The 19,106-nt window shown below is 44.9% G+C and overlaps 1 protein-coding gene across 2 annotated transcripts; it reads right to left on the bottom strand.

Moving 5' to 3' along the window:
* Positions 1–1,481: 1,481 nt before the first annotated feature.
* On the bottom strand, positions 1,482–19,106 carry PCTP (phosphatidylcholine transfer protein). 2 transcript variants are annotated; one of them, XM_090060968.1, is made up of 6 exons: positions 18,939–19,106; positions 8,148–8,265; positions 5,738–5,817; positions 5,146–5,317; positions 3,605–3,672; positions 1,482–2,798 (listed from the first exon to the last, which is right to left on the bottom strand). In XM_090060968.1, exons 1-6 carry the CDS (start codon positions 19,083–19,085, stop codon positions 2,733–2,735), a joined length of 651 nt encoding a protein of 216 aa, XP_089917094.1. In that variant the 5' UTR covers positions 19,086–19,106; the 3' UTR covers positions 1,482–2,732. The 2 variants fall into 2 exon arrangements, with proteins under 2 accessions (XP_089917094.1, XP_089917095.1); XM_090060969.1 differs by lacking the exon at positions 18,939–19,106 and adding an exon at positions 18,794–18,932.

Genomic DNA, 19,106 nt, shown 5'->3' with positions numbered 1-19,106 from the left:
CACCTTAAATATTGAGCTCGGCATAGAAGCATACAGAATGGAAAGCTTTCAGTAGATCAAGATATAAAAGATCCTCATCGGGCAATTTCCTGCACTGAAACAGGAAGCAATTTCTGAATCAAGCTGGCATTTTAGGACAGAGTGTGTGCAAGTACATCTTTCGAAGTACTGCCATGTTCTCACTGAAAAGCAGCTTGTTTCTGGACTATCACACCTGTAGAACAAACTCCATTAACTGTACAGGCCAAGCATTCCGTAAAATGTCAGTGTGGACTGCTGTTGTGTTAGCTAAACTATTGTATTCAGTAGGAGTTACTTCCAGTATTTAGTACAAATAACATTCAGAAACCAAAACGTTAAACACTTCATTTCTGGCCTACACACCAGACAAGAACCCCCAAAGGGGTAGTTTTCAGCCCAGTGCTTCTGTGGTATACATGTTCCAGCTCAGACTTCATCACTGTATGCAGAGCCACTCCACATTAAAGTGTAAAACTACATAAAGCCGCAATGCCCAAGGCAGCACAAAATAGATAAGGTCTTTCTATTTAGAAATAATTAATGGCAGAAATTTGGGGTGGGGAGGGAAGAAGAGATGGAGGGGTGAACCATGGGATTTTCCAGAGGACTTCAGAGAAATGCCTTCCATTTCAATGAACTCTTAAAAGCAGGTCTAGTGCTGGAGGGATGTGTGTAGAATAAAAATAAAAAGGATACCAAGGCAGGATTAGGTGCTATTTTGTTATAAAAAGGGATGTTATTGCATAGAAAGGTCACCACTCTTCAGCAGCAACCCTCATTGGCCTCCATCTTCTTATAGCCAGAGGGTCACTTTGCCCAAGTGCATGCATCTAGAAATGCAAGGGGGGGTGGGGGGGAAATACTGCATACCTTCCAACAGTCTGGACTGTGAGCTGCAGGATTCCCAGAACAGAACCTACAGGCAACCATTTAAAGTGGGATCTTGCACCAAAAGGAAATCCCCAGAATGGAACGTGTGTAAGAATTTCACTTTTCAGATGGAATTATCATGGGGAGAAGACAGAAATTGCTCTAGAACAAAAAATTCAGGATCAGTCATTTGTTATATCCCTGCTGACCTGCATGTGTCAAATACGACAGTGACCTCTAAGCCCAATTACATTTATTTTGCAAGAAAAGAAACAAGCAAACAAAGAAGCAGAAGTATTAAATTTCACTGGTTGAATCTGGCCCTTTTCATATCATTTGGTGGTAACTTCAGACAGCTTCTTAACCTTATGAACTCACAGTTAAAAGTTCAGAATGCATTTATACTTGGTTTGCTCAAAGCCTTTGGCAAGTAGTCAAACTATGTCCATGTAAAACTAGTCAAGTCACACAGACAACTGTTCTCTAGTCTTCCAGGTTTACTATGGCCAATGGTTAAGGTAGAGACAGTTACCTGTAGTCAACAAGATTAATTTTTTTCTAGCAATGACAACCATATCTACACAAAGCAGTAAGTTACAGGATTTTTTAATTTAGTATTGAAGACGACAGTCAAACAATGAGGTATATACAACTGTAGTAGACATTTCTTTACATACATACATATTTATAGATCTTTAATTTAGAAAAGATTCACCATTCCATTGACCAGCGCTGCACCATCCTGGTATGAAGTACTGTACATCCCCGAGATAGTAACCTTAAGTTATACCCTTCCCCACAAAGATACAGAGTTTTCCCCCATTAGTTCAAGGTCACCAGCTGCAGGATTTCAATCCTCTTTCTTTACATTAACATCCAATTTGATTGGAGAGCAACTATTTAGCTGTTGACAGATTTAGAGGGGTCCCTAAACAGAGTGGGACCATCTCAGCAATAATTTCAAGCAATAATGAAAATCCAAGCTTTAAGGCCCCTATTGTAAACTTTGAACACGCCAATTAGATTCTAGAGAACTATGACACAAAACCAATTCATCAAGTTGCTTCATTTCAACTAGCTGGGTGTGGTATATGCCAAGCATTAGGCAACAGTGATGCCAATGCGCGTTTAACCAAATGCTTAAGTGAAGATTTAAGGTGGTCACAAGTAAACCAAGTTCTACAAATAGAGTAGAAGTCCTTAAGCAGGCAGTAGGCTTCAAGTTTAATAAAAGAAAAAAGGAAGGATCTTGTATTTCTGGCAAGCAGACAGGATTTGTACAGGGCCAGGAATGGCAGAGCCAGGCTATACATGATAAAGTCTGGGAAGCAGAAAAGAGATTATTAGGCTTCAAAAAGTGCTCAAAGTGCATGTGCATGATATCTGCCAGAATGTGCAGGAAGTTACCTGGCAAGACTACAGAGGGTACGCATGTCGGAACTCGCTTCTTTGCTAAAAGAAAAATAAACATTTTAGGAGCCATTTGAATGTATTCTTCCAAACAAGAACCCTACTGGAAGACTGATATTCATGAACTGAAACCCCTCTCTGATCCAGCATAGAAGACAGAGAAGAATAGAGTGAACAGGATAAGAAGACACTTTGAAATAAGCAGCCTCATAAATGCCAATGAAGTGACTTGCAAGAAGGCCAAATAGCACAAAGAGATGGAAGTTAAGAGGCAAGATGCAGTCCAAGGCATGCCAATGATACCTATGCCACTCAAAAACTAGTTATCCCAGGAGGTAGATTTCATCCAGTGTTACAACTGCCATCCACGCAAGTACCCTATTTGAGGAAAACAATCAGTAAAGCCATTCAGACAGTCCTGAAGCAGTAGCTTATGTTTCCTTGTGATAAGCAAGGCAAGCCTTCTGCATATCTTTCAAGAAAGCAGGTACTCCACTCTGTAAAAGAAGAAGCAGAGTAGTTATTTTCTGGCGCTGTAGACATCCCCCAGAGTGCAGACACCATTTTACAGCAAGAGGCTTTCAAATGCAGATGACTGCCTATTAAGAAGTTAACTATGAAGCAGCAGGCTGTATTTCCCTCATTCGTCTGTCCAGCGGGTCTATCCAAAAAAACTTATCATGTGATGTAGCTCCTTAACAGGCCAATAACCTATTGAGCTAATTTATTGGAGCATGATCTTTTAAATCTTTCCTCCTAGTCTGCAGCCATTAGCCAGAGACCTAGGAAGACTCCTCACTTGATCTCTTCCGACCCCAAATTGTCTGGAAACATATGTAGCTACATTTGAATACAGCAACACAGACTAGATAGCTATGCAAATATCAAGTGGTGGAGGGGGTGCAGAAAAGAGTTTCCTTCCTCTTCCCTCCTCCCCCTGTTTAATACTCCATCTTTGGAGCACAAGGTTTTTTTTGCCAGGTTTCCAAAGTAATTTTGGGCTGGGAACTGATTAGGGAAGTAGCTCCAAAAAAAGACAAAACCTCCTGCTATGCCATAGGAACAATTTAAAAATTGAAGCAACTCTCTACTTCTAATCTTCATTTCTATAATAGTAGTACATAGAGACCTGCATCCTAGGAATAGCCATTGTAATGGAACTTGTCCTAACAGGCAGTTACCCTAACCTGAACACAGGTATTAAACATTAAAGTTTGAGAAGTTACATCTGGCTTGCCCTGTAGTTTTTCCCTGAAGGTCTACTTGGCCACAAACAAAAGACTTCCCACAGCTTTCTTCTTACCTTGGCTGCCCAGTTGACAAGCCATGACGGAATCATGCCACCAGGATTATCGAAGTAATACATATAAACTAGGAAAAGAAAGAATGGAAGAGGAACGAACACACATTATCTAAATCCTGAGTTCCTAGACAAGAGTACAAGTAAACAGCTGCAGTGTTGCATGCTCTAGTTACTAGTGCTGTGCGAAAACAGAACAGCGTCGTTTTGACTTGAGTTTCAAGGTTTTGATGGAGCAGTGTTTTGTTTCGAATTTCATTTCAATTTGAAACCGGTGTTCCATTTTGCTTTGTCAAAGCAGCAACGCTGTTTCAACAGTTTTGCCTATTTCACTATAATAAGGAAGCTTGAAAACAGCCGCCTCTCACCCAGCAAGCAGATGGGGGTCTGCAACCTTTGGAAGGCTGTGGGCCCTTGATCTGCCTGCCAGATGAGAGAGGGAAGTTGGGTGCTGCTGCCACTTGTGAGCAGGGAGCTGGGGAAGGGAACTTAACCCGATCCCTAAGTTCCCCTCCCCAGTGCTACCATTGGGCTGAAGAAAGGAACTCAACCTAGCTGGGCTGAGTTCCCTTCCCTTGTGCTGCAACTGGCTTCCTGCAGCCCAGCCACGGGAGGCAGGGAGACCCAGAGCTGCGCTCCTGGCTGAGCCACATGGGTCTGTGGAGCTGCTGGGAGCACAGCCCTGGTTCTCCCACATCTCCCACCACCTGGCTGCTTTGGAAAAAAAAAAAGGAACACCAAAACCACCCCCCCAAAAATCCTCTGAACATCTGAACTAACCTCGAAACAAAACAAGGCTGTTTCAAAGCCCTTCATTTTGATTTCGCTATTTCAAGTGCTGAATGAATCAAAACAGTGTCGAATCATAACAGTGTCGAATTGAAACAGCCGGCTAAATTTTGCCCAGCCCTACTAGTTACCAGCTAACAGTTTCAGCATAAGATCCAAACCAGGTTAGTTTAGATTAGGAAATAGTATGAAAAAACATTTACTGAACAGCTGCATTCCCAAGTAAATCTACTTACTCCAGAGCCAGGGAGATTGTGACACACATATAGTTGTCTAAACTGTGTATTTCTGTACAAAGCCCTCTTATTTTTGGAATAGCATGTATACAAGGGGTGTCTATACTGGGAGACAAGCCCGCTAGCCTATTTAAAACTTCAAACAAGACAATTATATAAAAGATTCCACGCTCTGGAAGAGAGACGCTTACTGACAGAAACTGGGTAATAAAGTTCTCCAAGTCAAATGTCATCTTCCCCCAGTTCAGTAGATAAGGGGTATTATGGCTCATTAAAAAGGTAAAATGAAGTCACTATAAATCAAGTGAAGTCAATATAATGTTTTACTACAAGCAGTATTTAGTACAGATCTTCAGAAGATTTGGGGTTCTTTTGGTACATTTCTTCAGAGCAGCATTGTCAGCACTTTAAAGCCTCTCCCATTTTACCTGGTTGCAAACTGATCTTCCCCGGCAAGAAATATGAAAAAAAAAATCTGGATCCACCAAGTTTACCCAGATGAATACTCAAGTTTCTTACCTTTGGATCCACCTTCGCCATCACTCTCAATCACCAGGGTTTGTTCGTAACTCTTCACTCTGATAACGCCAGGCTTTTCTGGGCACTGAGGAACACATACACTTTTGGCCAGTACAATCCAAACCTTCCGCCCATTAACATCCATTTCTCGTCGTTCACGAATATACACATACTGTATTTGCAGTTGAAGACAAATGCCAAGAATCATCCATTTCAAGATAAATATTTATTGTGGGAGCACTCAGGAACTCTAGTCAGGCTAGCTCTGTTGTAATAAGTCTGAGATATTATTGTTCTATTGGGGTGTGCCATCCTAACAACTAGCACAATTCTTCACTCCTGCATAGTCTCAGTGAAGTTGTTACATGGGAGCAAAATTATGCACTCATTTAGCATTGTAACCACAGGATCTGACTCTTGATATTAGAGTTAGGACTTCTCTCCAATTTAGCTTGATTACTTTATGCCAACAGCAGGAGATGAACAGAGTAAGAGAACCACACCAAACTTTTCAGGAGTCCAGCTACGCAGGAAAAAGTGTTTTTGTCATCTGGGTGGCAAAAACAATGGGGAGGGCAGCTTAAAAGGATACATCTCTGTTTGAGAGGGGGAAAGGGTACTTCACTTCCCAGTAGATTACTTTCTTACCATCATCTGTCTTCTCATAGAGCTCTATAATTTTGCAAAGAAAAAAAGATTGAGCAATGTTATTAACATGCTTAAAATTTCAATTGTACCACTTATGATTAAGTCTAAACACTGTTTTGATCTATGGAAAGAGATTACAGAAAGAAGGTTGCAACTCTGCTCCTTTAAACTTGCACATGCTACACCATGTAAGAGTTAGACCACAAGGGAAAGAAAAATATTCAGGAATTAAGTGAAGCAAGTACACCAGAGATAGACAAATACATGCCTGCCTTCTATTGAGTTTATAGATGCAGAGAACACAATAGTCTGTGGAGGCTGAGAGTCAGACTCACTGCCAGACAGTTAACTCATTCCAAGATTTTTGCATCTCTCCAGCATAGGAATTATTTTTTATGTATATCCTGGCATCTGGTCATTCAGACTAGATTTACTGTTGTGTTTTCCTGGTCACGCTGTTCCCCCAGAAGTTGTCAGCATCCTTGAGATCCATTCCAATAGAATGTGAACTGGACATATGCCAAGTACAGAGAGCCTCTACACTACACCATATTAGTGACATTCGAGGAAAAAAAAAATAGTGGTATCCATTGGCAGGCAGTATGTACCTATATTCCAGGGTAAAACACCAATAACCAGAGGAGCACACTGAAGGATTCAGCTAAGAGCAGGAGAAATAGTGAAATCCAGCAACACTTAAAGGATTGCATGTGGGAAGACAGTAGAAGGAAGTCAATCAGTATAAGCCAAACTAAAAATCACAGGAGGCACTGAGGAAGCTTCCTATGGCAACCAGGTTATTTCAACATCATCTATTGTATGGTAGGTTCTGAAGCAGGTTACAATACTCAGTGGACCTAATCTGACCAGGATGCAAATCCTACCTGCTGCTCCCTCCAGGGTGGCAAGATGAAGGAAGGAAGAAAACAGAAGAGAACAGAGGAGTCACTATTAGCTGTATGGTCAACTACACAAAGATGCAATCCATACTAGTGAGTTGGTATACATAAAGCATCTTTTCTGTGTTATAGAAGGCACTTCCTCCATTCTTGTTAGAACCTGCATTTTCTTAAAGTCTTGCTCTAAACTCAAGGGACTGTTTGAAGATATGTAGATATTGCAATGACAAGTGCCATGCTAAAAACAGCTCATCAAGTTAATAGTGGTTTGAAAGTAGCCTTCGAAGAAGGGAAAGAGGCAAAACAGGGTTTAGAGAGTGCTGTGTTACTATTATGTCTGGTTCATAGATACTTACTGTTTAGCCTACAATAAAATATGTCTGGCCTTCCTCCTTACCCCACCCAATATCACTAGTGGGAAGTCACACAACAGCCTGCTGTAGTCCCTGCATGGTCATGGCAAACACTACATTATCATTTTTTTCCACCAGAGGTCAGTGGAGTACTGGTTGATGCTTTTTAGTTTCCTTATTCCCAAACAGGATCAGGTCCATCAGTCTTCACCTTTTTCTAGATAAAGAAGATACATAGACATGATCCTGAGAGAAGCAAGGCATATGCTTTTAAGATGCATAGTTTTAAAGTTCTACATCTATCCTCAAGCAAGAAATCTGGGCACATAATTAAGAGCCACATGCACCTATTCTTCCTTTAGCCCATCCCTACAAGAGGCCAAACTGTTCAAAGCAGGGCAGCAAAATTTTCATTACCTACTCTGTAGGTTGAAACATCTGCAATTATACTGAAAATAGTTAAAATGCATTATTTCTTTATTTAAAGCAATTACAGAAGCATTTATTAGTCAATCCCACTTAATTTTATTCATAATACTGCTTCTAAACTTTGTTAAATCATGCCAAAGTAACACTTTGAGGCCTTGCTTCTTCAGAGAAGTTTGAGTACAGCAGAGATAGGCAACAGATTTTTGTACAGCTTATAGTTGACCAGTCCGTACTTTTCATGAGTCACCTCATCACCCCTCCCCACCCACCCCAGAAAAAGTATGTGCATTAAAAGCCATCTGTGTAAAGATAAATACCTCCAAGATTGTGAAGTGCTTGGATATGTTGTAATGGTAGTCACACACTAATTCTGGATACAGAACACGTCACCAATACTGGCCAGAACTTTAGCCAGAGAGAGTTGGCCAGAGTTTTAGTTGGGTGCTGAGTAGGAAAGCACTCAGCTATCCTATGCCAAATTTTTTTCTTATTTGCAGGAGGAGCCTTTGAGAATCTGACCACAACTGTAAGTGCTGAGCATTAAGAAGTCCATTAAAAAAAAAAAAAAAAGTGGCCTTAAGAGCTTTGAAGAGAAAAAGTTAATAAAAAAAGCCTTCAAATCTCCAACCTTTTGGTCCTGCAGCAGCTTTAAGTGTATGTTGCATTTACTAACCTTTAACATACTGATCCCATTGCTTTCTGTAGTCCAGATCCATATAGACATCTGCACACAACTCAGGGGAGCAATCAGGAAGGCTGCCATAGATTTTATACTCATAAAGTCCCGAGTTCTACCAAAAAACAGAATATAGGAGTTACCATGCAGGAAAGCAAGACACATTCTAGGTCATGAAGAGCAGCTGGAAGTGCGAGCAAGCATGAGATTATTTTCACGCTTTTAGAACAGTGTAATGGTTTTAGGGTAGTCCCAGGTGTGTGAGCATGTGCATGTGTGCAGCACAGCCTTTCATGTGCAAACTGAAAGGCTAAGCAAAACACAGCAAGAGTCTCTCATCCAAAGCTTAGTACTATTCCTTGGTGCAAGGTGCAACTAAAGTGGTTTCACTTGAGTTTGTCAGATTACTTGAGGATGTCAAGTGCTTGGCCCTGTAGAAGAAGTCTTGCTCTAGTCTCAAGTAGTGGCAACATTCCTCATACTTCAGTGGCACAAGGACAAGACCTTTGAGGGAATCTAGCCTACAAATAGCTTTGAATCATTGATTATCTATTCATAGTTCAAGAATAAATCCCATTGGTAAAGCTTTGCAGAATTAAGTACAGCAGGGTCATACAAGATGTGTTAGCTGTAGCACAGGATCATGGCCACCTATGATGGAGTATGCTTACTATATACAAGTGCAGCTATATTTGCCATTTTCTTTTTTGAAAGCATCCTGCACCACACCCCTTCAAGAGACTGTCTAATGTGTTGATGCTTTTTAAGAGTGGCTTAACATATGGAAACACGATCATATGGACAAAAAGAGCACATAGCACTTACAGTGCACCATGGTTGGTGCTAGCTGAAACAATGCAGTGGTTCAGGTGTACAGTCTATGAGGAGGAGATACGGGAAGTTATGCTTATATGATAGTGCACAACATGAATTGTTGGCCCTTGTTTTTGTTCCCACCCATCTATATATTAGTCACCAGAGCAAGAAGGCTAAAGAGATATCCAGCCACAGCACTAGTAGATAAGCCAGAAAAAAGGACAGCCCTGCTCATCTCTTCAGTTGCCTCCATCCCAAGAAACATAGTTCCCCTAGTTCCAAGCCTGAGCCACTTTATACTTGGTATGGATTGAGGAAGAGTGAATCAGGATCTTTTTGGGAAATCCCTACTTCCACTTTCTGTAATACACCCTATTCCATGGATAATGCTTCATTCTTCAGTGCACTTAACTCAGTCTTTTATAAACATAATTAAAGAAAAAGGAAATTTCAGTATACATGGCATGAAACATGCTCCTTGTGCAATAAGGCATTATCATTTCCATTTTTCCCCCCCCCACACTGTCTCAAGCTAATTTTGATAAAGCAGCACACCTCTCCACACCCAGAGGAGTATTTTTCAGAGTGATGTGCTGAACGACAAAGTACACAGTCATCTCATGATGATGCTTTAAAACAGTTAAAAAGCAAACAGAAAAACAGAGCCCTCTCAAGTATGGACCTGGGCAAAATTTTTCCATTATGGTAACCAAAAGCATACTCCCTGGCTTGTTGTAACAATATATGCTTCTATGCTGCCCCAATCCCAGGGGAGAAACAGGCACTTGTGCTGCATGTAGAAGAAACAATGGGCATGTGTGCATGACACACTAAAGTGGGCTAAATGCTTTTGCACCGCTTTAGTGGTGTCAACATTTGCATGCATGGGTGGCATATTATGCATTGCTACAGTGAGACTGTAAACAAATTCAGTGGCCTAATGCACCTTAAATGACTTGGGATGCAGCAAAGTAAAACTCCAAGGAGTTTTAGTTTGCTGTCCCTACAGTTGCAGAGCTAAGGATTGAGCTCCATGCTGCTCAGGGGTTCTGCAGGAAGCCCTGCAGGCAGCTTGGGAAGGCAGGCTCCGCCAAAAGAAAGTGGTGAGTCTGATCCCCCACCTCTTCCTACTCTGGAGCCTGCTTCCCTCTGTGGCTGCACTGCCCACAGGATCACCCAAGCCAGGTACTACCTGGAAGGGGCCACCACTGCTGCAGAGGGAAGCACCAGCCCCTCCCTGCAGAGTTTGGGCTAAACCCACAGATTTAGATATCCTTGAAGGGAAAATACATTTGCTCTTTAGCCATGCAAGATATGCAATATAGTTACACAATCATTTAATCCTTCAAGTCCATTTTAGTACTTGAGAAGCCTATAATGCATGCCCAAGTTAGACAATGAGACTTGACTTTATATGGTAAAGTATTTCCCCCCTCCCCCCAATCTGTTCTTACAGAGATCCCAACACTTCCTAGGAAAGGCTAATCCTACTAAAGGGTTTATTAGAAGTTCTGGACACCAGCACAGATTTTTTTTTGGCTTGGGAAGAGCCATATGCCACAAACATGGAAGAGTCCAAGTTGATTGTGTTAAAGTATTAACCAGGTCAGAACATAAAAAAAACCACAAAAAACCCTCATTCAGAAGCACTACCCTCATCTTTCCACTGATGGAAAGAAAACAAGGTCTGTATATGCTTTTGGAGCTGCTGAGAGAGACTCTCCAATACAGCGAAGGGAACAGGATAAGCCTCCCAGGTTTGGACAATCCAAGACATCTCCTGTATATACACACACACACCCACACCCACCCACCCACATACGCTAAAACAAAGCCAACAATTGAGTCGCGTGACAGTATCTCTGACCTTCTATTACTAATGAAGTAGAACAAAGAAAGTAGCTGTACCCAAAGGAATTGGGCTGCTCCATGAACTAGGCTCCAAAGCTGGCCAGCTAAAGTTTACTGCCAGTTTGCCCAATCAGGAGAAACCATAGGATTTAATTGAGAGTAGGGGCAGAGTCCCAGGTCAGTTGTACCACCATCAGTACTTTAAAGCCTCAGAATATACTGAAGTGTGCCCACACCACCTTTTGGGGGGGGGGGGGGGGGGGGGGGGGGGGGGAGCCTGGGTTTCATAGATTTTCAGAGTCAGAAGGGACCTGAGCAGATCACTGAGTCCGACCCTCTGGCCTGGGCAGGAAAGAGTGCTGGTTTAGAAAAATGAAGTAGTGAAGACTCCCAGCATAGCTCCAACAGCACCAGGACTATCAGTGCCCCAGTAAAAGGCGGCATATTTAGTATTTACAGTGAAAGCAGCTACATTAGCAAAAGTTGCTCAACTTCGGCGGGCTTTAAACTAGGCTCGTCGGGGGAGGGGGAAGATGAGGGCGGAGGAGACGATGAACTACCAGGCCCAGCAACAGCCAGCGAGCCCAGACCAATGGTCAAAAGGGAGAAACAGGTAAGCGATGGGGGACGGGGCATTGCTGAGACTAGGGGGTCAGTGGGCACAACCGCTGAAGGCCTCAAATGCCTCTACACGAATGCTCGAAGTATGGGGAAGAAGCAGGAGGAACTCGCCCTCCTCCTAGCTGTCACCAGCCCTGACATAGTAGGGATCACAGAAACGTGGTGGGACTCATCGCATGACTGGGCGGTGAGTGTCAAGGGCTATAGGCTATACAGGAAGGACAGGATAGGAAGGAAAGGTGGAGGAGTAGCACTCTACATCAAGGAGGAATATACTTCCTCGTTAATTAGCAAGGGGGTAGAGGGGGGGCACTCTGAGGTGCTCTGGGTTAGAGTAAAAGGCAGTCCAGGGGAGAGAGACTTAACGGTGGGAGTCTACTATAGACCTCCCAACCAGGGAGAAGAGCTCGACCAGGAATTCTTAGGTCAGCTCACAGAGGCAGTGAGGGCTAAGGATGTGGTCATCATGGGGGACCTGAACTTCCCGGACATCTGCTGGGAGGAGCAGTCAGCCAAGTCTGATCGCTCACGTCGGTTCTTAGCCAGAGTGCAGGACCTCCATCTAACCCAGGAGGTGCACAGTCCCACCAGGGGAGACGCCTTGTTGGACCTGGTGCTGGCCACGGGTGATGACCTGGTGAGGGGGCTGCAGGTGATGGGCCACCTGGGAGACAGCGATCATCGCTTGCTGGAATTCACCATCCAGCGTAAGGTGGCAAAGGGCTGCAGCAAGGCAACAGCCCTAGACTTTAGGAGGGCTGACTTCACCAAGCTAAGGAGGATCGTTGAGGAAGCGCTGAGGACCCAGAGGGGAAGGGAATCGGATGTCAAAGGTGAGTGGTTGCTCCTTAAGGAGACGATCCTCCATGCCCAAAGGGAGGTAATCCCAACAAGGGTCAAAGGGAGCAGGAGGGCACATAAACCCCCATGGCTCACTAAGAGCATCCGGGAATGTCTCCTTGCTAAAAGGGAGGCATATACCCAATGGAGAGATGGGGTCATCGCCAAGAAGGACTATGTTACAGTCGCCCGAGGATGTAGGGGGGCAGTCAGGAGGGCCAAGGCAGAGTTGGAGATAGGACTAGCTTCCCGGATTAAGGACAATAAGAAGTCCTTCTTCAAATACATAGGGGGTAAAAAGAGGGTCCCGGGTAATGTGGGGCCCCTGCAGGACACGATGGGCAACTTAGTCATCACGCCAGATGACAAAGCTAACATATTTAACGATTTCTTTGCCTCTGTCTTCCTAAGTAGGGACCAGTTCAGCCACCTCCCTGCTGGGCCCCCCTCGGGCCCCGAGAGAGACACGCCTGGGCCAAGGGTTAGCGAGGAGTTAGTTAGGGTACTTCTGGAGAGGCTGGACATGTTCAAGTCTGCTGGTCCGGACGATCTTCACCCTAGGGTTCTACAGGAACTGGCCGAGGTCATTGCAGGACCCCTGGCGCGGCTCTATGAGCACTCGTGGTGCTCTGGCGAGGTGCCGGAGGACTGGAAGAGGGCCAATGTGGTCCCTATCTTCAAAAAGGGAAAAAAAGAGGACCCGGGAAATTACAGGCCAGTTAGTCTGACCTCAATCCCGGGTAAGCTCTTTGAAAAAATTATCCTGGCACACATCCAGGAGGGCCTTGCGGGGGAATGCATGCTCAGGGGCAACCAACATGGGTTCATCAGTGGCAGGTCTTGTCAGACCAACCTGGTGGCCTTTTACGATCAGGTCACCAAATCGTTAGACGCAGGGGTTGCTGTGGATGTAGTCTTTTTGGACTTCCGGAAGGCTTTCGACACTGTCTCTCACCCTGTCCTCATCAAAAAGCTGGGAGACTGTGGTGTCGATGCCCACACGGTCAAATGGGTCGCCAACTGGTTGGAGGGCCGCACCCAGAGGGTGGTAGTGGATGGGTTCTTCTCGACCTGGAAGGACGTGGGCAGTGGGGTTCCGCAGGGCTCGGTCCTCGGGCCCGCACTGTTCAACATCTTCATCAGTGACTTGGATGAGGGGGTAGAAAGCACCCTGTTCAAGTTTGCTGATGACACTAAGATGTGGGGGGATGTGGGCGCACTAGAAGGGTGCAATAGGCTACAAGCTGACCTTGACAGGTTGCAACGGTGGGCGGATGAGAATAGGATGGGGTTTAACACTGATAAGTGCAAGGTGTTGCACATGGGGAGGAAGAACCGGCACCACACTTACAGGTTGGGGAACTCCCCTCTTGCCAGCACGGAGACGGAAAAGGATCTTGGAGTCGTCATTGACTCCACGATGAACATGGGCCGGCAGTGTGGGGAGGCAGTCAAGAAGGCCAACCGTACCCTGTCATGCATCCACAGATGCATCTTGAGCAGGTCCAGGGAGGTGATCCTCCCCCTCTATGCGGCACTGGTCAGGCCGCAGCTGGAGTACTGCGTCCAGTTCTGGGCGCCACACTTCAAGAGGGACGTGGACGATATGGAAAGAGTCCAGAGGAGGGCCACTCGTATGATCAGGGGTCAGCAGGGCAGGCCTTATGAGGAGAGGCTACGGGACCTGAACCTGTTTAGCCTCCACAAGAGAAGGTTAAGGGGGGACCTTGTGGCCTGCTACAAACTGGTCAGGGGGGGATCAGTAGGTATTGGGGGAGTCCCTGTTCCCCCGTGCGCTGCCAGGAGTGACCAGGAATAACGGTCACAAACTGGCGGAGGGTAAGTTTAGATTAGATATTAGGAGGCGCTACTTCACAGTCAGGGCGGCTAGGGCCTGGAACCAGCTTCCAGGGGAAGTGGTGCAGGCTCCTAGCCTGGGGATTTTTAAAAGGAAGTTAGATGAGCACCTTGCCGGGGTCATCTGACTCCGGTGCTCTTTCCTGCTAAGGCAGGGGGTCGGACTGGATGATCTACCTAGGTCCCTTCCGACTCTAGCTACTATGAAACTATGAGACAAGTCCTGAAGAGCCGAAAACAAAAAGGCCCCTTCACGTACACCAGTGTCCACTAGCACATTACATCTGGCAAGCTACTAAGCAGTTAGATTTCTACCCACCAACCAACCCTTTGGGCTTCTGATAAACAGTTAAAAAAAGCTTCCAAGAATCAGACATACCACAGCAACAATGGATTTAGGAGCAGGCAGGGAAAGGAAGTAAGTGGTGACCACTTCTCTTATGATCTGGATCCAGAGCCTATTTAAAAAGTATGCAGAAGGACTCCTACTGACTGCAGCTGGATATGGATGAAGCAGAATGAACTATTTATTCATGCAAACAGGCACCTTGAAATTTTACATAAGGAGTCTCAAATCCATCAAGTACTGAGATATTTGTGTCAGAGGCAATGCAGAGGCTTGCTGGTTAGGCAGTCAACTGAAGTCACTTAGGATTCAGTGCAGCATCAAGGCTAAAAAAAAAGTGTAGCCTGAACAGTGTTTATACCATTTTGCTCAGACTCATGTTTACAATCAGTACTAACTAACCCCAGATTCAGATACAATGTGGGGCTCATTTCCTTCCATTTAAAACAAAAAAACAAAAACAAACAAACGGCATCTACATCATCTTATAATGCAAGACAGCATAGCCATAGCTTACTCCTCTAATCCATCCAATTGCTTAGACTAACTGCATTCCCTTTGTTTCCCATAACAGCTATCCAGCTGTACGGCAAGTCATCTTTGTTATTTTTTTTCTGGCTCCTTTCTAGTGTCTGCTGACAAGCAAGCAGAGCCCACCAAAACCCTTGATCCCACTGGCAGCATGACCAACTCCAGCTACACTGTAGCAGGATAAATTAAAAACAGATGGAGTTTCCCTCTTGTCCACTATCTCCTTGTTTTTCCAGAGGAATAAACATCATGCAGTAATTTCCCCTCTGGACATTTTAACTCCAGTGTCTTGTAGACCCCCCCCCCCTTTCCCCAAATGACAGTAGGTTAGTTTCATGCTTTCAAGAAGTTGGTGCAACTTCTTACAAGGAAAAGCATTTACAGTGTAATCAGCTTCCCAGTTAAGACAGTTCACATTTTACTCAACAGATCTTGATTGCAGGCTTCCTTAGGATGCCTCTTCCCCTGCATCTGATCAGGAATGAGACTTTATATTAAAAAGTGAAAAGGCAGCGTTAATTAGGTGATTAAGTTATGAGTCATGTCAATCAGCAGGGGCATCAGTGCCTAGTCCCTAGACCCTCTCTCATTTAGGGATGGGCCACTCAGCCTCCTCTCAAATAGAGATTCCTCCTATTTCCAGTACCCTTTTGATTTCTTAAACCAAAAGTCAAAGTCTTTGAAAGCAGGATAAACTTTATGCCTAGTTCAATTGTTCTACTCCCCAATGTATGCTATATTTGTGGAGTTATCCTATTACTTCAATAAGCAATGACAGCATCTCTAGATAAAAAAAATAGGCATCAGTTTATGTTTTGCAAGGGACATGGAGGAACACTTCATGTTTCAGGGGACTGTAGGAAGTGGCTGATGAAACCTTGAAGGTTTATACCTCTAGATCCTGTTTAGCTCAATGGATTACAAAATACAGTTTCTCAGTATGCCTTGTATGTAGCAAACATGATAATCTCAGTAGTCTCTCTGTCTGTATGCAGAATCGGGCTTTGGGAGAAGGGACAAAATGTGACCCCCTAGATGCCTAAACCCATCATATCCCCCCCAAGAGCCTTCTATGTGCAGATAAGGGTGGCCAGAGCCTGGAATAGGCTTCCCAGAGAGGAGGTGACCTCACCTTCCCTAGAAACCTTCAAGAGGAGACTGGATAGGCACCTGGCCGGGGTCTTATGACCCCTGCCACCCCCAGTGCTCCTTCCTGCCCATGGCAGGGGGTCAGACTAGATGATCTGTCTAGGTCCCTTCCGCCTCATTGATTCTATGATTCTAAGAGCTGGCCAAAAATGTTTCTATTATTGTTATTAAAAGTAATAAGATTTATTTGAAGAGAAACGTCCATTTAGAGACCTATTCCAGACCATTAGTAAGTCTCAATGTAACTGCCAAATCAGGCTATGCTACCAGACATCCTGTACTGTGCTTATACCTTTGTGCTATAAGTTAGCTTTACTAGCAATTAGTAGTAGAAGTTTCCATTATAAAGGTTTTATAATATTTAGGGGGAAACCCCCAACACTATTCAGTTAGATCAACTTAAAAACTTTTCAGCAAGCAGTTTTGCATTCTCACCATCTCTTCTCCTTCCCCCATCCCACCTGCTTTTTGGGATGGAAGGGCAATGGAAGAGAAGAAAAAGAGGTTTTTTTCCCCCTCCCCCAGCTTTCTTTACCCAGAATCAATATTTTAAATCAGTTGGGGGAAGGAATAAGAGTTCCTCCCACCCACACCACATTCTTTGTGAGAAGGGTAGTAGAGTGCAGTTTCTGCACCAAGACATAAAGACAAATCAGGCATGCCATTATTAAGTCACCCCAAATAGTGGCTTCAGTATTAAGCAGCATGAAATGAAAGCAGCCTGCACTAGTCTGGTTGCAGAAAGACTCCACATAGAGCTTCCCAGGTATTCCTGCTCCACTGCAGTTGGAAGCCTCCATTCAATTGAGACAGGGAGACAAGAGCCCAGCCCCCTGTTACACACTGTTTTGCACCATCTGCTCTTTAAGACAGCAGGCTGGAAGATCAATGAACTCAGAGATGAGGATTTTGATGACCTGCAGCTGCTGCTGCTGCCACCAACTTTGCATCTGGTCCTCTAATCTGGCTAAGGGTGGGAAGAGGGATTTCTTCTGGTGCTCAGTCACATAGCCTTAAAAGACATCAGCCATGCTGCTTGCTGACCATGCCTACAAGATTCAAATTCAGCACTACCAAGTAACGGAGGCCCTTTAATTGGCAGGCATCTGCTCAAAGTAACAGTAAAACAGACTCAGGAATGTGCTGGAAACAACTTTGAGTCAAGTGGCAAGAAACCAGCTTGACGGGAGGCTTCTCTAGGATTTCATTCCAGCAGAACTGAACTGCTTGAAAATGCAAAAGGCAAGAAATGGGTGACTGATAATAAGTATGCGATTCTTAGGAAGAAGAGGGCAGTAACAGAAAACAGACACTGGACCAAACTGGTGGGCAAGATCCCATTGGCAGGTAGTCTAATGCAGAAAGAGAGAGTTTGAGAGATTTGGCAAGTTGAAGAGGAAAATTATGATGCAGGGCACAAAAAAAAAAAGTAATCCAATGTGAAGGAAAGTATAGCAGCAGAGACCAACCTAGCTATTTAATGGACTTGCAATTAATGAAAGGCTCAGTTATTAAGGATGAATAACTAAGATGAAAAATGAGGTAAAGAACGTGAAGAACAGCAAAAACATGTGGGAACAAGAGTAGAAAGGCCAGAGCTAGAGCAAAAATGCAACTAGCTGCAGTCACAAAGAAGGAATAAGATATTCTACCAAAAGGAGTTAATCAGGGGAAGAGCAGATCCGCTAATCACTACTCAGCGAGGAAGGAAAGCTAATGAACACCAACTTTGTCAGCAATTTCTGAGAATGCTTTTTTTTTTGCCTCAATAGTCATTGAGGTTAACTGACTGGATGGCTAATGCAGTTGGTATCAGCAAGAAATCAGGCTAGAACAGGGAAGAAACGAGTCTAGAGAAAGATTTGAAAGATAAGTTGCTCAGTTAAGGAGAAAGGTGCTCTAAACTACTTGTGCAGTGCCAAGCGATCTTGGAATCATCTGCGGTTTTCTTTGCTAATTCATGAAGAACGAGGGGGTAGAGAAGAAATGTTTCAGTAGATTAGGGGGAAAAGAAGAAAACAAACAAACAAACAAACACACACACACACAAAAAACCATAGGGCTTGCGTGAAAGAGGTGGGTAGTTACAGACCAATCAGCCTAAAGGCCCAAGAAAGATACTGCAATATCCTGTGTATGCCCCTAGGCAGCAACAAAGGGATGAGCAAGTAGCGACATAAAACCAGCCTGGAGCTAATGACAATCCCAGCATCAATGATAGCAATATCATGATCCACTGAGGTCTCTCCCACTCCATGTTATTCAATGTTTGCTAGTTACTGGATAGATGGAGAGGTGTGAAAAAGAAGGTGAATTTTAATAGATAGGAGAGATTATAACAAACAAACAAACCACTCCATCTGGAGCCAGGACTGGATCTGAATTCAAAGATGTTGACAAACTGAGAGACATGATCTGAAGTAAGCAATTCAAGACTGGCAAGTACAGAGGACTAGGCAGGAACAAGGGGGGGGGGACATCTGACTGGGTCATAATAATCATTGTGAAGACAAAAAGCCGGGGGAGGGGGGAAATGCTAGAAGTAGGGCGGACCATGTCATCGAGCTGCAACAGGTGCGCAGCTCCCAGGTCAAGGAGGGGGCAGCAGCTTTGCCAGACCTACGAGACTCACTTAGGAGGATGTTACGCCTGGAGCGATCTGCGCCGTGCACACTGACGGGAAAGGGGCAACAGCGCCAGCGGCCTCCCCCAACCCCCGAGGCCGGGCCGGGCCGGGCCGGCAGCGCAGGAGGCGCCGGCGGCCGGGCCCGCCCTACCTGGTGCAGCAGGCGGTAAATGTGGACGCCCGCGGCCTCCACCAGTAGCTCCCAGGCTCCCCCCGCGACCGGCGGCGCCGCCTCCTCCAGCGCCCGCCCCGCGGCCTGGAAGTGCTCGTCCGAGAAACCCGGCACCGGCACGGCCATAGCGCCGCCGCTGCCGTGTGG

Source organism: Crocodylus siamensis, chromosome 8, assembly GCF_052110815.1.
Source record: "Crocodylus siamensis isolate JL-2025a chromosome 8, ASM5211081v1, whole genome shotgun sequence".
NCBI lineage: Eukaryota > Metazoa > Chordata > Crocodylia > Crocodylidae > Crocodylus > Crocodylus siamensis.
Note: the sequence above shows the minus strand (reverse complement) of the source record. Positions and strands in the feature narration are given on the sequence as shown.

Bases quoted from the DNA above. Each gene is read 5' to 3' on its own strand.
- PCTP (XM_090060968.1), bottom strand. From the start codon at position 19,085: ATGGCCGTGCCGGTGCCGGGTTTCTCGGACGAGCACTTCCAGGCCGCG. The intron at 3,673-5,145 runs GTAAGAAACTTG...TTCTTTTCCTAG, and splicing joins TGGCGAAGGTGGATCCAAAG to TTTATATGTATTACTTCGAT. The intron at 2,799-3,604 runs GTAAGAAGAAAG...CTTCTTTTACAG, and splicing joins TTGTCAACTGGGCAGCCAAG to AGTGGAGTACCTGCTTTCTT.